Here is an 18733-nt window from a genome sequence, read left to right as displayed (position 1 = left end):
CACGTTATTACTATGTTATTACCAGGCTATTTAATGGAAGTAAGGTTAAATAAATCCAGTAGACCACTAAAAATATTTTTACTAGAAAATCACAACAGCCCTGTACTGGTGAGCTATTTTCATAACAGGACAGTGGGCACCTCAGCTGTCCTTACGGGGCACCGCGTTGGAGAGCCCTGCACAATGTTATTACTATGTTATTGACAGGGTAATAATAAAAGGTAGGGTTAAATAGACTCGGTCAACCACACACACACAGAAAAAAAATGACCCAGCACTGGTGAGCTATTTTCAGAACAGGTCCGTGGGCACATTAGCTGTCCTTAGGGGCACCCACTTTGTAAACCCCTAATGGAGCTTATATGGATGTATGCTGTTCTGTGGAGGACAAACGCATGCTGATGTTTTCCTCTTCAAAGGCGGATCCAGTTTTCTAGTACTCCAACATGTTTTTTGTATGTTTTGATATTGCAGCACCGTGACATAAGTTGTAAAAAGGTCCATCTTTGTTATACAATATATTTGTGGTACGTTGTTTCCTGTTCGGGCAGCACTGCGGCGCAGTGGTTAGCCCGTGTGCGGCACAGTTCTGAGGTCAGATCGAACCTCCTGTGTGGAGTTTGCATGTTCTCCCCGTGCTTGCACATACCAAAAACAAAGGTTAATTGGCAGGTCCAAATTGTCCCTAGGTGTGAATGAGCGAGTGAGTTGTCTGTCTCTGTGTGACCTGCGACTGGCAGGCGACCAGTGTTGTCGAAATGTCGGAGAAATTGGAGGTTCGATAATCGAGAGAAAAGTCATCTCATATGTGGATAAGGATGGACAGAAGCCAGCCGGTTGGAGGGAGATGTCACTTTATTGATTCGTCAATGAAGATCTCACAGAGCTAGGAACATGACAATGTATTTAAATCTGGTAGTGACGATTAGGCTTCGATTGAGTACACCCCAAAAGGCGGTCCTGTATCACGTATCAAGTACAGAGCGTCCCGTCCCTTGCACGCTATCTTCAAGGAAACTTAATGTCTGCCAAGAGTATCTTCAAGGATGTCTACCCGACCTTTTCCCACTACTGTAAGCAAGTCTTTCTAAATTTCTACATGTATGCAAATCTATTCTTCAAATGCAAGTGTATTTACCACAACACCAGTTCAGGGTGTCCCCTTGCCTACAGCCCGAAGATGGCTGGGAGAAGCTCCAGCAGCCCCGCGACCCTACTGAGGATAAGCAGTGCAGATAATGGATGGATGGATGGATGTTTCCTGTTCCACTGATCCATGGTTACTGAAGTAGTAAAGTGTTTACTTGTTAGATCTTTGTGATTAACATTATATTAACGTTATTCGTTATTAAAAATGAATAGCACACAAGGCAGGAATGTTCTCGGCTCTTTTCACATGAAGTCGAGTGGTAGATGAAGACATCAAATTAAGATTCATAAGCATATGGTTTCAATTAAAACTAATTGTCTTTTGGTTTGCATCGTCCGTCTGCCTGCCTGCATCGTCCGTCTACGTGCCTGAATCATCCGTCTACCCGCCTGACCCGACGCCCGTCGGCCCGCCTGGCACCGACGCTCGGCTGCCAGCTTGCGATGCCTGCCTGCCTGCTCAGCCTTTTCCTGGTCTGGCTCTTGCCACGCCTCCGGGTGCTGAAGTGGGGCCACCTTCCTCTGGGGCATTGGTCCATTCTGAAGAGCACAGTATTTTTTGGGGGGGGACTCCTGAAGCCGTCCTTTGAGGAGGGGTTCTGTCATGGTTGCCCATTGCTCTCAATCAGCACCACCCGTTTATCTAAGCTCAGTGCTTTCACTCACCCACTGTCAGTGCGTCAATGAACCCCTGCACCCGCAAGACGTGTGTTTTGACTCTGTCAGGTATCCTGCTTGTCTATCCTGTCCGGTATAGATCTTGTCTCTCTCGTCCTGTTTGATATCTGACTCCAGTCCCCAGTGTCTGGTATCGATCCCGTCAGTCTCTTCTTGTCTGATATCTGACTCCAGCATCGGGTATCGATCCCATCTATCTCGCCCTGTTTGATATCTTGCTACAGTCTCCGGTATCCAGTATCCATTCCGCCTGTCTCATCCTGTCCGAAATCTTGCGGCAGTCTCCAGTATCCGGTATCGATCCCGTCTGTCTCGTCCTGTTTGATATCTGACTCCAGTCGCCATTATCGATCTTGTCTTTCCCATCCTCTTCGGTATCAACCTCGTCTGTCCTGTATCTGCTCGTGTATCTGGTATTGATCTCGTCGGTCTCTGGCTTCCTGTTTTTCCACGCCAGACTTCTGTCTTACTTCTTCCGCCCAACGATTGCTGAATCATTGGCATTTGTGTTCACGCGCATGACTGCCCCAATCCCGTAAAATAAAGCTTGTGTGAAAATGTTACGCATCTGGGTCCTCCTCCGTTTCTGGCTTTGACATTTACAAGTGGTTATTGGTGGTATATATATCACAAACCCAGTATCAATATCTACGTTCGATAAATTAAAGTACTTAAAAGCTCATGTTTTTTTTTTCATGGACTAAATTTTCTGCAGACCATTTCTGGATAAACAAGATTGATGTCAAAGAGCAGTCAATTTCTGGAGTTCAATGAGAAGGTATTAGTGGGTGACCAATTGATGCAAATAGGTGTAATAAAACATTCTAATAATACATAGTTGTCATGCTAGTTAATAGGCACTGATTGCAAAAAGAACCACATCCTTTTAAAAGCGATTTACAATCGTAATTTCACAGACCACTTTTTGAAGTAGGTATATTGTTTTGTTTTTTTCTCAATTTCTTTCTTTCCTGTACATACAAACACTTGCAGCATTTTCGACATAAAATCATTTCATTAGGTTGTTCTTACGTTTAAAATTGTAGGGTTGCCACCTGCCATTTTAATGCTGCCACATTCAACAAATAGGCTTGATTGACATTGTGTTTAATGCTGGAAACTCCCCGATTTTAACTCCATTGACGTATCTGGCCACAATTGCGATTTTTCAATAACAGTGCCTGAAAAACAAGCAACAATCTCATTAGATGAAATAGGACACTGATTTTACATGAGTTAGCCAAAGTTATCCACTCGCTGTTGCCAGAAGAATAAGAATGTATTATACAGAATGAACTCGAGGGTGGGCGCTGTTTTTCACACATAGGCTTTCAAGTGATGGCCTTTAGTAATGTGTCGGTTGTGAACGAATCGGCTCTTGTAGGTAAATGACAGGAGCCGGCTCCCCACCAATCATGAGCCGTTTTCATTTGAGACACTTTCTTTTGCTTGTGATAGGTTCATATGACTTTATTTTCAGGAATTCTGTGTTATTGACTTTAAATCTGTTGAGTATAAAAAAATATAACGATTGTTTTGTATTTAAACTTTTTTGTATATTTGTAATTGGTTTAATTTAAGTTTCCTGTGTTTTTGGGGATCATGTGTTTTACAAAACAAATGTAAAGTTTATTCTTGTATTTCATAGTTTATTTTTCATTGCAATTCAACATGTTGTTGATTGAGATTCTTAGGTGCTTGACATAAAAGTTGCTTCGTATAAAAAAGTTTAAAAAAGGTGAAGGTTCACAGTCGTGTGAAAATAAATGCTATTATACTTAGGCAGAACAATACATTTTAGATTACATTATTTCCCCAAAGTTTCCTGAGGCCTTGCAGAAGGCCCTCACTTAGCCAACCTCGAAATCTGATTGGCTAAACCAATGCGCTACTGTGTTATGTTATGCTGAACAATTCAGAATTGTTGTTGAAGTTCTCCAGGCAGATATCCGAGTCTGTCAACAACTAATGGCTGAAATGTGATTGGTTAAATGCTTGAATATGAACGCACACATCTGGAAGCAGCCTACCAAGGGGGATAGCAATGAAAGGAAGCTGATAGACGATTTTGAATTATTTAATAAGTATTCATGGACAGGGCAGCACGGCGGCGCCGTTGTTACCGCATGTGCAGCACAGTTCTGAGGCCATGAAATCGAACCTCCTGTGTGGAATTTGCATGTTCACCCCGTGCTTGCGTGGGTTTCCTCCGGGCACTGCGGTTTCCTCCCACATTCCAAAAACATGCGTTTACGGTTAATTGGCCGGTCCAATTCGTCCCTAGGTGTGAATGAGTTGTCTGTTCCTGTGTGCCCTGCGACTGGCTGGTAACCAGTTCAGGGTGTCCCCTGTCCACTGCCTGAAGATAGCTTGGATGGGCTCCAACACCCCCGCGACTCTACTGAGGATAAGCGGTGCAGATAAAGGATGGATGGATATTCATGGACAAAATACAATCAACATCACATGATTCGGATAGTTTTAAGGCAAGCCGAGAAGGCCTTGCATGCCCTGACGGCCCAATACTGAATGAACGAATCAGAGTTCTACAAGGTTAAACTATATCTACAATTTATATTAAAAAAAAAAAACAACACATGTTGTTATCAGCGACAATCTACTTTAATCATAGGAAGGAAGATGCCAAAGGAAATGAGTTACAGGTTACGCCCCGTCGATGTGAGCCCCCTTGCAACTGACCTGAAAACCATTAATTTTATAAAGTTTTGGAAGAGATGGAACTTTTAGGTAGGGCCATCATGAAAATAATAGTTTTCTATCAAAGTATTGTGCTTATTTCATCAAAATAAAATGTAACTCTAAATGGCATATTCTTACAGTTGTATTATATTAAAACAGGGGTCTCCAACATAGTATCTGCAGGCACCAGATATCCCCTTAACCCATTCGATGCTATAACGTATACATGAATTTCAGAAGCATTGTCCCTGAGTGCCAAACAATAAAAATAGATGTTTGATCTTACTGTACACACGGTGCACTGTGTTTTTCCCTAATTGCTCAGTCCACGTATTGAATGAATTTGGGAAGTACAGTCCTTAAGCATGCCTGATCAAAGTGGCCGGCGACGATAAAAGCTCCGTCTGGGTGTGCAAGCTGCTATTTATTGATAGCAGCGGGCAGGAGATTTAGCGCTTTGCTAATGTTAGCATCCGGTGGAACGTAAACAGCAACCACAAAGACCACAGTTAGCTCTCTCGGTAGATAGAAGGGTCTACACCAGACATGGGCAAACTACGGCCCGCGGGCCATATACGGCCCGTTGGTCTTTTTAATCCGGCCAGCCAAACATCTCCCAGTTATTTTAAAAAATATACCGGCAAACCTTGTTAATTTACTTTCCCCTGTAATGCCCACATTTCCCCAATTAATGGCGCGCTTGAGTATTTGCCCCCTATTTACGCTTAAGCTTTTCCCAGAAGAAGCACTCTCCTTCTCGGTTTCCGCGGTAAAGCTTTCTCCCTTCTAAAAGCAAACATGAGTTTATCAAAGAAAAGAAAAGTTGACAGTGAGTGCCGAGTGTTTAAAACAGAATGGACAACAAAATATTTTTTTAAGCAGCTAGCAAGCCTTTCTCCGAAGGTGAGTTTTTGAAAGACTGCATGGTGGAGACTGCAGGTGTTCTGTGTCCGGAAAGTCGGGGCAATTTCGAAAAAATCAGTTTGTCACGTCGGACTGTGACTCGCCATCTTAATTGATGAATATATAGCTAGCCAGCTAAACAAAAAGACAGAGTTCTTTCAGTTATATTCACTTGCACTGGAGATAACGGTGGAGTTTTTGACAATGGAGTCCCTAAAGGGAACAATGCGGGGAGAGGACTTATATGACAAGGTGTCTGCTGCAATCGAGAAACATAAACTACCTAGGAGTAAACTTGCCAATGTCACGACGGATGGATCACCAAATTTAACAGGAAAAAACTTGGGCTGCTGAAACGAATCCAGAATAAAGTAAAAGAGGAAAACTCTGAACAGGATGTTATTTTCCTTCACTGTATTATCCATCAGGAATCACTTTGCAAGTCTTTATTACAGCTTAGTCATGTTGCAAATCCAGTAGTAAAACTTGTGAACTGTATACGCGCAAAGGGACTCCAGCATCGTCAGTTCATCACGTTCCTGGAGGAAATTGATGCGGATCATCAGGACCTACTTTACAACTCTCGTGTCCGGTGGTTAAGTTTGGGCAAAGTGTTTCAACGCATTTGGGACCTGAAAGAGGAGATCGGCGCAATGTTAGAGTTCAATGAGAAATCTGACGAATTTCCTGAGACCAGAACTGGCTTTGTGATTTTGCGTTTGCTGTGGACATATTTTCACACTTGAATGAGCTGAATGTGAAACTGCAGGGGAAAGATCAGTTTGTGCACGACATGTAATAACATGTTACAGCGTTCAAATCTAAGCTCATTTTATTCTCCAGACAAGTTGCGAACACATCTTTCACTCATTTCGCCACACTTGGCACTCAGAAAGAGGCGTCGCGATATGCAAAGAAATACAGCAAATCACTGGATGACCTGCACAGAGAATACAGTCGCCGGTTCTCTGATTTTGAAAACATTGATGAGTCACTTCAGCTCGCGTTTTGTCCCTTCTCACAAGACCCGGAAACAGTACCACATGAGGTGCAATTGGAACTGATCAATCTTCAATCTGAGGCCACCTTGAAGGAAAAGTTCAACACTCTTAAACTTAACGACTTTTTTGTTTCACTGAACGAAGCCACCTTTCCAAACTTACGGAGGACGGCACAGAAGATCCTGGCCTTGTTTGGCTCGACCTAAGTATGTGAGCAAACATTCAGTGTTATGAACATGAACAAAGCCCGTCACAGATCCAGGATAACTGACCAACACCTCGGATCTATCCTGGGAGTCGCCACAACAAAACTTACTCCAGACTTTGATGCACAGACAAAACTGGGAGATCAACACTGTTCCCACTGAAACTGATGGTGAGTTTTCCTGCTTTGTTTATTCAACTGAAATGTATTTAAATTAATCATTAATCATTAATAGGTCAAATCTTGTATGTAATTCATATAGCTCTCAATCCATCTGTTCTTGGCTCGGCACCTCTGTCAAATTTTAGAACTCATTGTGGCCCTCGAGTCAAAAAGTTTGCCCACTCCTGGTCTACACGATACTGCTAGAAACTCTATATCGAGCGAGTAGTGTGTGTCAATGATTCGGCTGTTATTGTAGCGCATAGTCCCCCAACCCTGTTTTTACCGGAGTCTCCGTCTCGTTCGTGCCGGTGAAGCGTGCGTTCGGCTGGTTGGACTGCGGCGTCGGGGAAGCCAAGACTCCGTGATGACAAAAGTACTACAATTTCGGACGAAGCTGTTGGTGGCGATCCGCAGCTCAAATTCACTCATTTTGTGGACAATGGATCTGGCGTTGGTCAGAAACATGCTTGGAAGCGCTGTTCTGTGTGGTCGCCTTCTTAGCCTAGGCCCGACCGGCAGCCTTTTACTTTGCTCCGTCGTTGTCGGCAGGCAGATCACCCAGGGAGATCCGGTGGTCTTTGAATATCCCTCAGGATGTGGTGGATGTTATTGTAGTTGTGAACGGAGTCGAAGGGAAAATATGAGGGAGAAAAGAACACTGAACAACAAAAGACGAACTGGAGCCCTGAAGCCGCTGCACTCGCGCGCGCCACCATCTTGGACTAGCCCTCCACAATCCATCTATTCTCAGTTTTCCTTCCACATAAAAATGATCAGACATACCACTCATTTCACCTTTGTAAACATGCACATCCAACAATCTACTTAATATCTCTTTCCAACATCCACATAATCCATCAGTGCTCTGTCCACCATCTAACCACGATCCACTCTGAAAAAGGTATACTTATTCACATCCCTCTCTTTAAACAACGTATTTGCAATATTTTCTTGTCATATTTTAAGATAATATCATAAAGGGTTTCGCGAAGCTCATTTGTAAGTATCAAATCTCTGGGAAGGTTTTCAGTATAACAAATCACCATTAAATGGCAGGAGTGGCTTTGTTCAGATCTTTGTTTACAAATTGAGGGAGCCCAACTTGTTCGTGTTGCCTCCTGTATCTGGCGAATAAGTGTGTGTAGGCAGCCCCTTATGGCAAGTATGCAGAGTGAAGCAGTGTGGTGAAAGTCGCAAGATATAGACAAATAAAAATGGGTAGTCAGCTCTTCAACAGAGCTTATTCATGTAAAAAAAAGATGACAAAGTCCCATCGTCAGCGTATGGCTAAAGAGGGATGACGTTTTGTGCCTGTCCGAAGACAGGGAACGCAATTCGCCCTGGTGACCCAAAATTGTGTGTTAAATCTCCAGCCGATCAATAGTTCTTGCAAAGTTCATGCATCGTTCATGCATCAGTTCAGTGTTAGCCCTTTGCGCTGATTAGTAGCAATAAAATGTTATTTTGCAACCAAAATGTCCCTGTGTTTATCATAAAACATTGTTTAAATATTGACGGTTACAAAAAAAATGCCAAAAAAAAAACTAAAGTGAAAGTTTCCCTTGAAATGCATCCTTTCACAAAAATCCTTGTTTCTCAGAAGTTTTCTTGGAAACAAATATTTTAATTGTTTAACTTAGCAATGTTCAACCGTTGTTTAACCGTTCAACCGTTGTTTTACCAAACAACACAAGCTAGAAACATACGTTTTGCAATTTTTTAAATATAAGGGTTTAAGCTTTTGTCTATATACCCTAAACCTATAAAGCCACAAAGTGAGTTTACTGCAGTTCCCCAAAAATGAGTAAAAATGGCAAAAGTTACTCGGCACCAAATCTCCCCATTTGAGAACAGCTGGCATTGAATGAGCTTGGAACACCTGAGTAGCCCGTAGACTGGTTCTGGAAATAGCTGACTAGTGCTGGGTAACTGTGATTTTCTACTCAAGTTATTTTCTTTGTGATAGACTGAATCTTTCTCACCCTACTGAAAATAACATAGTAACAACAAAGTAACATACCTGTCAACCTGTACGGTTTTGCCGTACAAAGTACGTTTTTTTTCATGCATTTTAAGACAAGTACGACGTACAAGGAAATCTGTACGGAAAAACGCAAATTTGTCAATGATGGGTACCATCCGGTATACACCGACTATCACAAAACAGCAAATCAATCAAGTCAAAGGAGTTCGCTGCGGAAGCCTCTATCTCGGTATTGTTTTTTTCGTTGCAGTTTGATGCTACTGTGCGCATGCCGTCTGCCGCCTGGGGATTTCCCATTATGCATCATTCCGAAAAAAATATATAAAATATGGTGAACGATTATTTTGTATTTTGTACGGGAAAATACGACAGTTTGTACGGGCATGGAGCCGTGGAGGTTGACAGGTATGAAGTAATGAAATGATCAGTTGCAATTTTCGAAATGCATGTCCAACTGGTAGCCCGTTGCGCTAATTAGCAACATCAAATAGTTCTGAGCTTCAAAAGGGTTGGAGAGCCCTGCATTAAAGAATGTCTTGTAAGTAATCAATGGCCATCCATTTCAAATCTTTATAACACTTGAAGCAGCATAATGACAGGTGATATTTCAATCATGGTTTCTATATTTTTGTTATATGTTATCGGTTCAATTTTAATGCAAGAGATCTTGAGTATTTAATTTAACTGTTACCAAATATTGATATTTGTAATGTATAAAATACCAAACCCAATGATGATAGATTATTTTAAAATACTATGAATCAAAAATGCTATTTTAAAATTAAATAACTCTTGTGGTATAAAATTTGTAATTTTTAATTACTGCAGTGATCAGCCACCGTTGCAATATAATTGACTGGTATCAACAGTGATATCGTAACTGGGAATTGATACTTGCTCATCCGTAGTTTGATAGATTCACCGTTTTCTTCAATTTAAATAAGCCTGATTAAAATCACTTTTTAACCGAACTTTTAATATTAACATTGTTTTAAATGGCAATCAAATCAAGTAATGTAGCCAGGGCACAGCCTTTAGGCGATGAGTAAACATTTCTTAACAAAAAAGGTCAAATCACTGACCTATTAGAGGCCGTCTCATGTCAACAACTATACTCTCATACCAATGCATAAACAGTACTAAACTCACTCATTGGCTACATACTATTATACTGTCAAAAACACTACTGTACTATCTCACACATACTGTACTACTACACTTTCATACACACAATACTAAACTCTCTCGCAGACATATTACCATACTGTCATACACACACAATTATGATGTCACACACATACTATTATACTCCCTCACATATATCGCTATTCTTTCTCACACATGGTCCTATATGCATTCATAAATATTACTATGCAAACCTCTCGATTTACTGGTTGATCTATGTTCCTACCCTCACCTATGCTCATGAACTGTGGGTCATGACCGAAAGAACATGATTCTGGATACAAGTAGCTGAAATTAGTTTTCTCTGCAGGGTGGCAGGGCTCTCCCTTAGGGATAGGGTGAGAAGCTCAGTCATCCGAAAGGGGCTCTGTGTAGAGCCACTGCTCCTCCGCATTGTGAGGAGTCAGTTGAGGAGGCTCAGGCATCTGATAAGGATGCCTCCTGGACACCTCCCTCACATAATGGTGTGTTTATGGGAAAATAATAGTACGTGTGAGAGTGAGTATGACTGTGTCTGTTTCTGAATGAGATTTATTGTTGTGCACGTGTAAGAGTATGATGTTACATGCGAAAGTACGGTTTACTTCTCACATTGCCTTTCAGACATATTTTACTGTTAAAAGCATAAATAATATTGAGATCATTTGACAGAATTTAAAGCACCTTGACCCTGTACATGTTTTGAGGGAATTAATCAATATGTGGAGGTTGAATTGTGCATATTCCGGGCTTCTTGAGTTTGGAATGACCACTAGCCATGTGAAACAATGCGTTGTGGGAAAACTGCAGCCTATTCAAGGGGTGTTGCATTCAAAATGTCCATCTTTTGAATAAAATTAACTTTGGTTGGTCCACTTTCAATATGTCTCTAGGTCGGATTTGGCCTATGGGTCGCAAATTGAATAACATGGCGGCATGGCAACTGTCTTGGGTTAGGCAAGTTCCCATTACATATCAGCAAGAGTTGGACGTAAATTACCTGAGTTTGGCTGTTTGTTCTTGCCGGGGCGGGCAGATTCTTGTCCATCCACTGACTGGACCTCCAGCAAATAGGAGTTGCGGGCCTCACGGTCAAAAACGGCCGCTGTGTAGATAATGCCAAGTTTGGGTTCTATTCGGAACACAAGGTGGTCACCGCTGCTATCGCTCAGCAGAGAGTAAGTGATCTGTAAATCAGAAACATTTTTATAGCGTCCCCATTTACCTGAAACACTCACTGCTGTTAATGACCCACAACAAACATTTTCTCATAGTCTCTTTGATGATAGATATTTTTCTGGGAACGTTTAAGAACATATATTTAGTAAAAGGTAATTGGTTGTAAGGGTATCCAAAAGTACAGTGGTACCTCTTTTTACAAGCACCTCTATACACAAGAATTTCAGTATAATTTATTTTTGTGTATATAAATCTTGCACGATTTACGAAATAATATCCGGTTCCCAAATAGTCCTAGAGGCTGCCACAAGAGACCCCCTCACCGCCACCAGCTAGTTCCAGTTTATGCATCCCACTATCTGTTTTTCAAGAACTGTTTTTCAACTTTTTTTGACACTAGGGCAAATTTATTTTATTGAAAAAAATCCTGCAGGACACCACCTGCACTTGCATCTCCGATAAAAGTAAATCCAAATGAATGATAACTTTTGCTAGACCACACAGGCACACAAATTGGATAATTTCCCACGACACAGTACCACAACTAATTACTGTGCAGCGGCATACTGGTTGATAAACGCTGCTGTAGAATATTTGTATTCTGCAGCAAGTTAATTTTGATCGCATCTCTTTAATCACATTTTACGGCATTTCTTTTTTGTGACCTTTGTGACTTTAGCCATGGGTTCCAGAAATGGTATGGTAAGGTGTCTGAAAAAAAAAGGAAAAATTATGACAATTGAAATGAAGCAAGAAGTAATAGAAAAACACGAGCACAGTGTTCTTGTGATTGACCAAGCCAAGGAGTACAATTGGGAAGCAGCGACGGCAAATGAATATAGGCAGCGCTTCGGCAGCCCTTTGCTGCAATGATTTCCGAAAGAGGTTATATTTCTGTTGAAAAAAACAAAAAACAGCGAAGAGGCGGACAAACCAGAGAAACTGGCATCTACAAAGTTGAGAGGCGTATGATTAAGTTGCTGTTTACGTTGAAAAATCAAAACATCTAGAAAAAGTAGCAAGTAGTCGCACAACAGCTTTCAATAATAACACTTGTCTTACGCATTTCAGTATCATTTGCCCTGTAGAAAGTGATAGTGTCGCAAGTCCAGTTAAAAGGGCTAGAGAAAATGATGAATGGGACCTGAATAAGCATTGATAAAAATGTGCTGTAAAAACTGTGTGTTCTCGTTCATTCAAAACTACAGTAACTTTAATTTTAAGTGTACAGTAAGTGCTTGTGTACGTAATAAAAGTAGTGCACCTTCATTCCTCCCGCACCCCACCTCCTGCTTACTTGTTACGCGAGCAATTTGAACTACGAGCACAATCCTGGGATGGATTAAGCTTGTATGTAAAGGTACCATTGTATTTTGCTTTCTAGCTATGTTCGAAATTGAATGTGACATATTCATATGTATACATGTGAAGGGTTATCAGTTTTGTACTCACTTCTGAAACATCAATTTACTTTTTATTTAAGGCAGGGGTCTCCAACCTTTTTCAAGCTGAGGGTTACTTTTTGTTACTATTTAGTGGACACCCAGTTTGATATGCCCCTCTAAAATGACAACATATAAAGTTATTACATATTTTTGGTGTCCTAAAGATTTAATGTGCCTAGCCCTTAATTAATAACAACACATTATTTAATGCAGGGCTAGTCAACCCTTTTAAAGCTAAGAGCTACTTTATGCTACTAATCAGCGCAAAGGGCTAACCGTTTGATATGCAAAATAAAAACTGATCATGTTATTACTATGTTGTTACTATGTTATTAACACTTTAATTATTGGAAGTGGGGTTAATCAGATTCAGTCAACCACTGAATAAACATTTTAAAGGAAAATCACAATGACACTGCACTGATGAGCTATTTTCAGAACAGGTTCACTGGCACCTCAGATAGCTTTGGAGACCCCTTATCAAAGCAATCCTATTGAGGACCCAAGTTATTTCAATGATGTAAATATCAACATTCAACATATTTTCCCTGGACTTTTCTTCATGAGTTTAATATGTCGGGGATCACAATTTGGAGCATTCCCCAGAGATCACAATGTTCCCTCAGTACAGAATTGTTCTAAAAACTGATTTGCTTTTAAATTATGCAGATTTTTGGGGAGACCTGAAAATCGCTATTACCTGTCCTTTTTTCCTATTACTATGGTCATTTTTCCATGACTTCTTTCAACTAGCTATTACTGACAGGAAGTTGTATTTTGCAACAGAGATCACCAAATAAAATTATGGGTCTCTTTGCATTTACACAGCATTTAATTTGGATTAAGTAAATCATCTTGCTTCTACTGTGTTCAAGATTATTTTACAAATGAAACATATTTGCACAAAAGAAATGCACTAACCTCCCCATTCAGACCCAAATCTTTGTCATGAGCTGAAACCTGGAGAACCGAGGTTCCAATCTGGGCATCTTCTGTTACTGAAGCTTCGTATATGGATGATGTGAAAAATGGAACGTTGTCATTCACATCTCGGGAGAAAACAAACAATTAGGCTTTAACCAGGTCTGAATATTTATTTTCAATGTCTAAAAGACCAATGGAAATTTGTTTTGAAATTCCATTCATTCAATTATTAAAAAAATATGTAATCCACATAATGAATATCCAGAAAAAAATTCCATAAAATAACTCATACATGACTCAACAAAATAGCCGACATGTTACCATATAAAGTTAACAACAACACAATAAAATCTATTTCTTTTATCATACAGTTTTCTGTTGGTTTGTAAAGTTTTTAGCGAAAAATAATTTGAAAATATTGATTGTGATTTTATTTTTAAAACATTTGTTGTGCAGAACTTAAAGCAAAAATAAACTAATATATATATATATATATATATATATATATATACCTATTTTGCCTTTTGTTTACTAGTCATTAATGTTTTCCAATCCTGAATACGAATACTTAAGATGTATTTGCCAGTTCCACTCACTAAGGCAGGGTTATCAAACTCAGTTTGGCTCTGGGGCCGGAAAGGCAAACTCTGACGTTTAGCGACCAGAGAATGCATTTGGTTGGCTTTAATCTAGGATATCATTACTTTTGATAGAAATTACCTGATTACTTTCCTTTTTTTTTCGACAAACTCCGAAATTTTAAATCATCCAGCGGGCCAGATCAGGCATGTGAGCTGTATGTATGACATGCCTGCACTAAGGTAACCATAAAAAAACGTGATTTTTTTTTTAGCTCTTAGTTATGTTAAGGGTATCTATGAAGCACTTTGAACAAGACACAGAATAACATATTTGTGTTTAATGAAGGAAAAATTATTAGTTACGCAATATTTTTAGCCACACGATTAAGCCAGCAAAAGCTATTGAAAGTAACCATTTTTGTCCAACTGTCCACCTTTTACCCTTGCTCATATCTAGTTATGAACTGACTTAAGAGGGCAAAGGGGTTCAATTCTTCAATGATCATGAGATTTCCAACTAATAAGTATCAGTATTGATTCGGTAATTGTATTTACTTTGGTTGAATAAAAAAAAAAAATCCGTATTAACTCTATTCAATGAATCGCAATCAAAAATATCCTATGAACATCTAGTCAAGTATAATTGGTTTGTAAGTCAGTAGCAATACCTGTGATGTTCACATAAACTGTGGTGAAAGCTGCTAGTGGCACAGTAGCTGCGTTGCGAGCTCTCACTCGAAGAGAAAAAATTGGGGTTGTTTCATAGTCCAGAAGTTCAGACACCCGGATAGAGGCAGTGTCATTTTCCCGATTAACGGAGAGGTAAAAACGAACAGGCATGTTTGTTTCTGGGACCATTCCATCTTCCAGATTGTAGGTCACTCTCGGGTCCCCAAGCTGAGAAGTGGCCTTGATTGTCTAAACAGAGTCCAAAAACAGAATGTTAACATAACATGAGCATCATTGTAGGGGAGACTGGGTACAGTTGCAACACAGGGATAGCTCTTACAGTCATAGTTTGACCAATTGAAAGAGAGTGTTGATGCGACTGACATAGGACCCCTATCCAGATAGACCTCACACAAGACATTTGAAGGCGTTGAGTGACATTGTCTCAATTTTATGTTTAAAAATATATTTTCAAGTAATACTTAAAAACAAATCTCACAGTTTTTTGTTTCATGCCAGATGTTGACACATTTCTGGCACTGGGCCATAATGTCCAGGTTCTTGGCCTCAAATCCTATGTGTCTTTTTTCATGCAGGCTAACAACGGCATGGAAAAAATGTTAGTATAATCATGGCTAATAGGTACAAGAACAGTTCTAACACATCCAAAAATGAATTCCTGTATAGCCCAAGGGGCTCCAACCTTTATAAAGCTAAGAGCTTCTTTTTGTTGCTAATTAGTGCAAAGGGCACCCGATTTGATATGCATTTCTTAAATATAAATAGATAAAACAGAATAATCTGGGTTTGTGAGGACCGAACAAGGCTGTAATGGTTTCACGGGTCCTTTCAAAACGGCTAACAATCATTGTTATACCAAAGGGGCGGAAGACAGAACTTAATGAATTATTCCCAAAGCACCAGCTTCATGGTATTTGGTCGATACTGAATCCAGCAGGTGGTTCAATTATACTAAAAGAAAGCCACATGGCATCCAAAATACCTCTCAGAACAATGTAGAGATTGTATCTTGACTAGATCAAGGGTCTCCAACCTTTTTTCAGTCTGAGGGCTACTTTTTGATAATAATCAGCACAAAGGGGGCTCAGTTTGACATGTTCTATTCTATGATTTTCTTGCCATATATTTCTATCAAATGAGAGTTGCTCAAATATTGGACTATCTGAAGCTTATTTGTAATAACCACACTGTTACAACTGTCCAAGAGCAGTGTTACAACAGTACTGGGACTGGGTACGGTTGTAACACTGTCTATCTCTATGTTTGAGAAACTGTCACAGACTTCTGGAGCTACTTAGCACTCTACTATTGATGTCTACCTGTAAAAGCCAAATTAAGGGTCAATGTATAAAAGTTTGAGAGGACGGGCAAAAATGATCATAAGATGGGGAGGGAGAAAGCAAAATGTGTGACAACTATAACCGGTCTCTACTTGATTACTTATGAAGAATATTGTAACAACTTCAGTTTCACCCTTATAACACATTGTATTTGACCTGTGATCACTCTTTTAAATGTAACTGTTCAAAATGATCCAAAACATGCTTATTAGAATGAGAGTGTGTAATATTTGACCACTATATGTCTCTGTATTTTGTGCAGGTTTTGCAGTAATGGAATACATGTAATGGTATTACGTATTTTGGATACCAGAAAAATGCAGTTGTTCTCCATTACAGAAACAAGAGGTCATCAAATTACATGTATGTTTTAACTTGGAGGATGACGTGATGTTTTCAGGAACGTCGGAATTATTTTTAAATACAGATAAGAAGACACAATGACACATGTTGTGTGTTTTCTAAAATAAGTGGAATTAGTGTGCTTTCAGTATAATTTCAAAATCGGGCTTTATTGTTATTCTCCATGTACAATTGATACAGATTTCCATGTTTTTACTGATCAAAATGAAACATGTTCAGAGAGCATTGTTGGCTTGTTCGTTTTAATCATTTTAGTTCAACGAAAGATGAGTGTAGAACTTGATCAAATGAGTAAAAACAATGTTTTAAAAAGAATGAAAAATGAGATGTCATGGTTGCCATGGCGCCCAATTGGCCACGCCCATGTGTGCCATGGTTGCCGTGGTGCCCAATTGGCCACGCCCTTATGGTGCCAGCTGCGGCTTGTTGAGGGATTGACTTTCTGTTTATATAAAGTTAAGCGCTCCCTTGCTTGAGTGTCAGTCTGTCAAACTAACTTCTGCCCCACGAGAAGTGGGTTCTGACTCTTTTCCTATTGGTATTTCAAGTCCGGTATTGTTTCCGTTTATTTGTGTCCTGTTTGATTCCGAGTTCCAAATTTTGTTCCGTCTGTTTTTGTCCTGTTTGTGAGTTTCTCCAGTTTTTGTTCCCGTGTAGTTACTCCTGTTTAATTTGGTTATCCTGATTTGTTATCGATCTCGTCGGTCTCTGGCTTCCCATCTTCCAACGCCAGACCGGCTGCCTAACGTGCATGACTCCCCATTTCCCGTAACATAAAGGCTTGTGTGAACACGTCACGCGATTGGGTCCTGTATCTGTTCTGGTTCATGACATGAGATGGGGATTTTATTTTGAAAAAAAATATTTTTGATATGCTGTTTATGCCATATAAGCCACCACTAATTGTAATCATAAGTCAATAGATGGACCGTGTAGTGTAACAGTGAAGGGTATTCAGGGAAGGAATGTAAGGCCGTTAAAATATATTAAATAGTTCTATTTCTTCAGTGTTAAAGTTATTTCTCATCTAACTTCACAATTTTTACATTTTCCTTTTCAAAACCGCTACATTGTCACATAATATAATTACTACAAATAATATAATTAGTATCTAGCATTAAAATGCTAAGCGTCTGCAGATGCAGAGTGAGGCACGCAATTCTCCTGCCTCGTAACAGCGCAAAAATGAGACCAAAGATTCTGATTTAGTGTACACCCAGGCGCACCACAATTAGTGATAGTATTAGGAAAGCTAATAAGTAGATTACCTATCAATTGATGCTTTTCAAGAGGAGTAGAAAATATAATTAATTTATAAAATAAAGGTATAAACATCAAAAAATTTTGTGTTACTTTCTATTCTACAGTTTATACATTGTTTATTGCTCTGCCAATCAAATGATAAATACAATGTAGGCTCATTTATCTGTAAATCTGACTATGCCTCACCACAAATGAACATCACCACATGTCATTGTCGTGTATTTTATTTTTTATTTTATTTTACTGATTATCATAAGAAAGTATTGTAAGATTGATACATTCATAGAAGGCCAACACTTTCTGATACTTTCAACTATTTATGTTTATCATGGTGACTGGCTTTATTTCAGTTTGAGTTTACAATTTGTGACTCCATTTGAATGCACCGCACGGCTCGCCAATTTGCTCACGTCAGAGACTTGTGTTAAATCGTACAATGACGAACAAATTATTAGCTGTTTCCAATCATCCTTGTGAGCGATAGAAAATGATATTGGGACCGTGTTGTGTAAGCCGAGAGTCTTTGATGTGCAGATGAGTCAAGCTAGCCGTTTTCCAGGGCAAAAGTATAATACTTAGAGCTAAAAAAACGAAAACATTTTCTAACAATCAACAACATGTGAGACAAATCATGAAGTGGAACAAAACTCTTTCAATATTTTTCATTTTATTTATAATGGAAAAAAAGATAGTAGGTGTTAAAAAATATATATTAGTTCCCTGATTACTTCTGAATGATCCAACGTTAACCTAAATGAATAACAATGACAAAAAGTGTGCACCTGTGTGTAAGTCTCAGTTTAAATGGTCCTACTATATGATGGGCTCAGAGGTCTGTGAAAGGATACACTGGAAAACAGACAACGTTAAGAAGACAATAGATTACACCAGCCAGGTCCAGGATACAGTTGTGGAAAATGTCAAAGCAAGGTTGAGATACAAGAAGATTTCCCAGGACACTGTGAGATCAATAATATCAAAATTAAGGAAGCATAAAAC

At 39.5% G+C, this 18733-nt stretch overlaps 1 protein-coding gene across 1 annotated transcript in view; it reads right to left on the bottom strand.

Annotated features, from left to right (window-relative positions):
- The window catches only part of LOC148363332 (neural-cadherin-like), a 233605-nt gene that overhangs the window by 77426 nt on the left and 137446 nt on the right, over positions 1–18733 (bottom strand). The window contains exons 13-15 of the mRNA XM_088340974.1: positions 14747–14996; positions 13495–13622; positions 10950–11136 (exon numbers count right to left, since the gene is read on the bottom strand). Of these exons, the coding sequence (XP_088197100.1) occupies positions 10950–11136; positions 13495–13622; positions 14747–14996 (565 nt within the window). The remainder of the gene's footprint in view (positions 1–10949; positions 11137–13494; positions 13623–14746; positions 14997–18733) is intronic.

This window comes from Urocampus carinirostris, chromosome 7, assembly GCF_059441175.1.
Source record: "Urocampus carinirostris isolate Australia breed hairy pipefish chromosome 7, RoL_Ucar_1.0, whole genome shotgun sequence".
Taxonomy (NCBI): domain Eukaryota; kingdom Metazoa; phylum Chordata; class Actinopteri; order Syngnathiformes; family Syngnathidae; genus Urocampus; species Urocampus carinirostris.
Note: the sequence above shows the minus strand (reverse complement) of the source record. Positions and strands in the feature narration are given on the sequence as shown.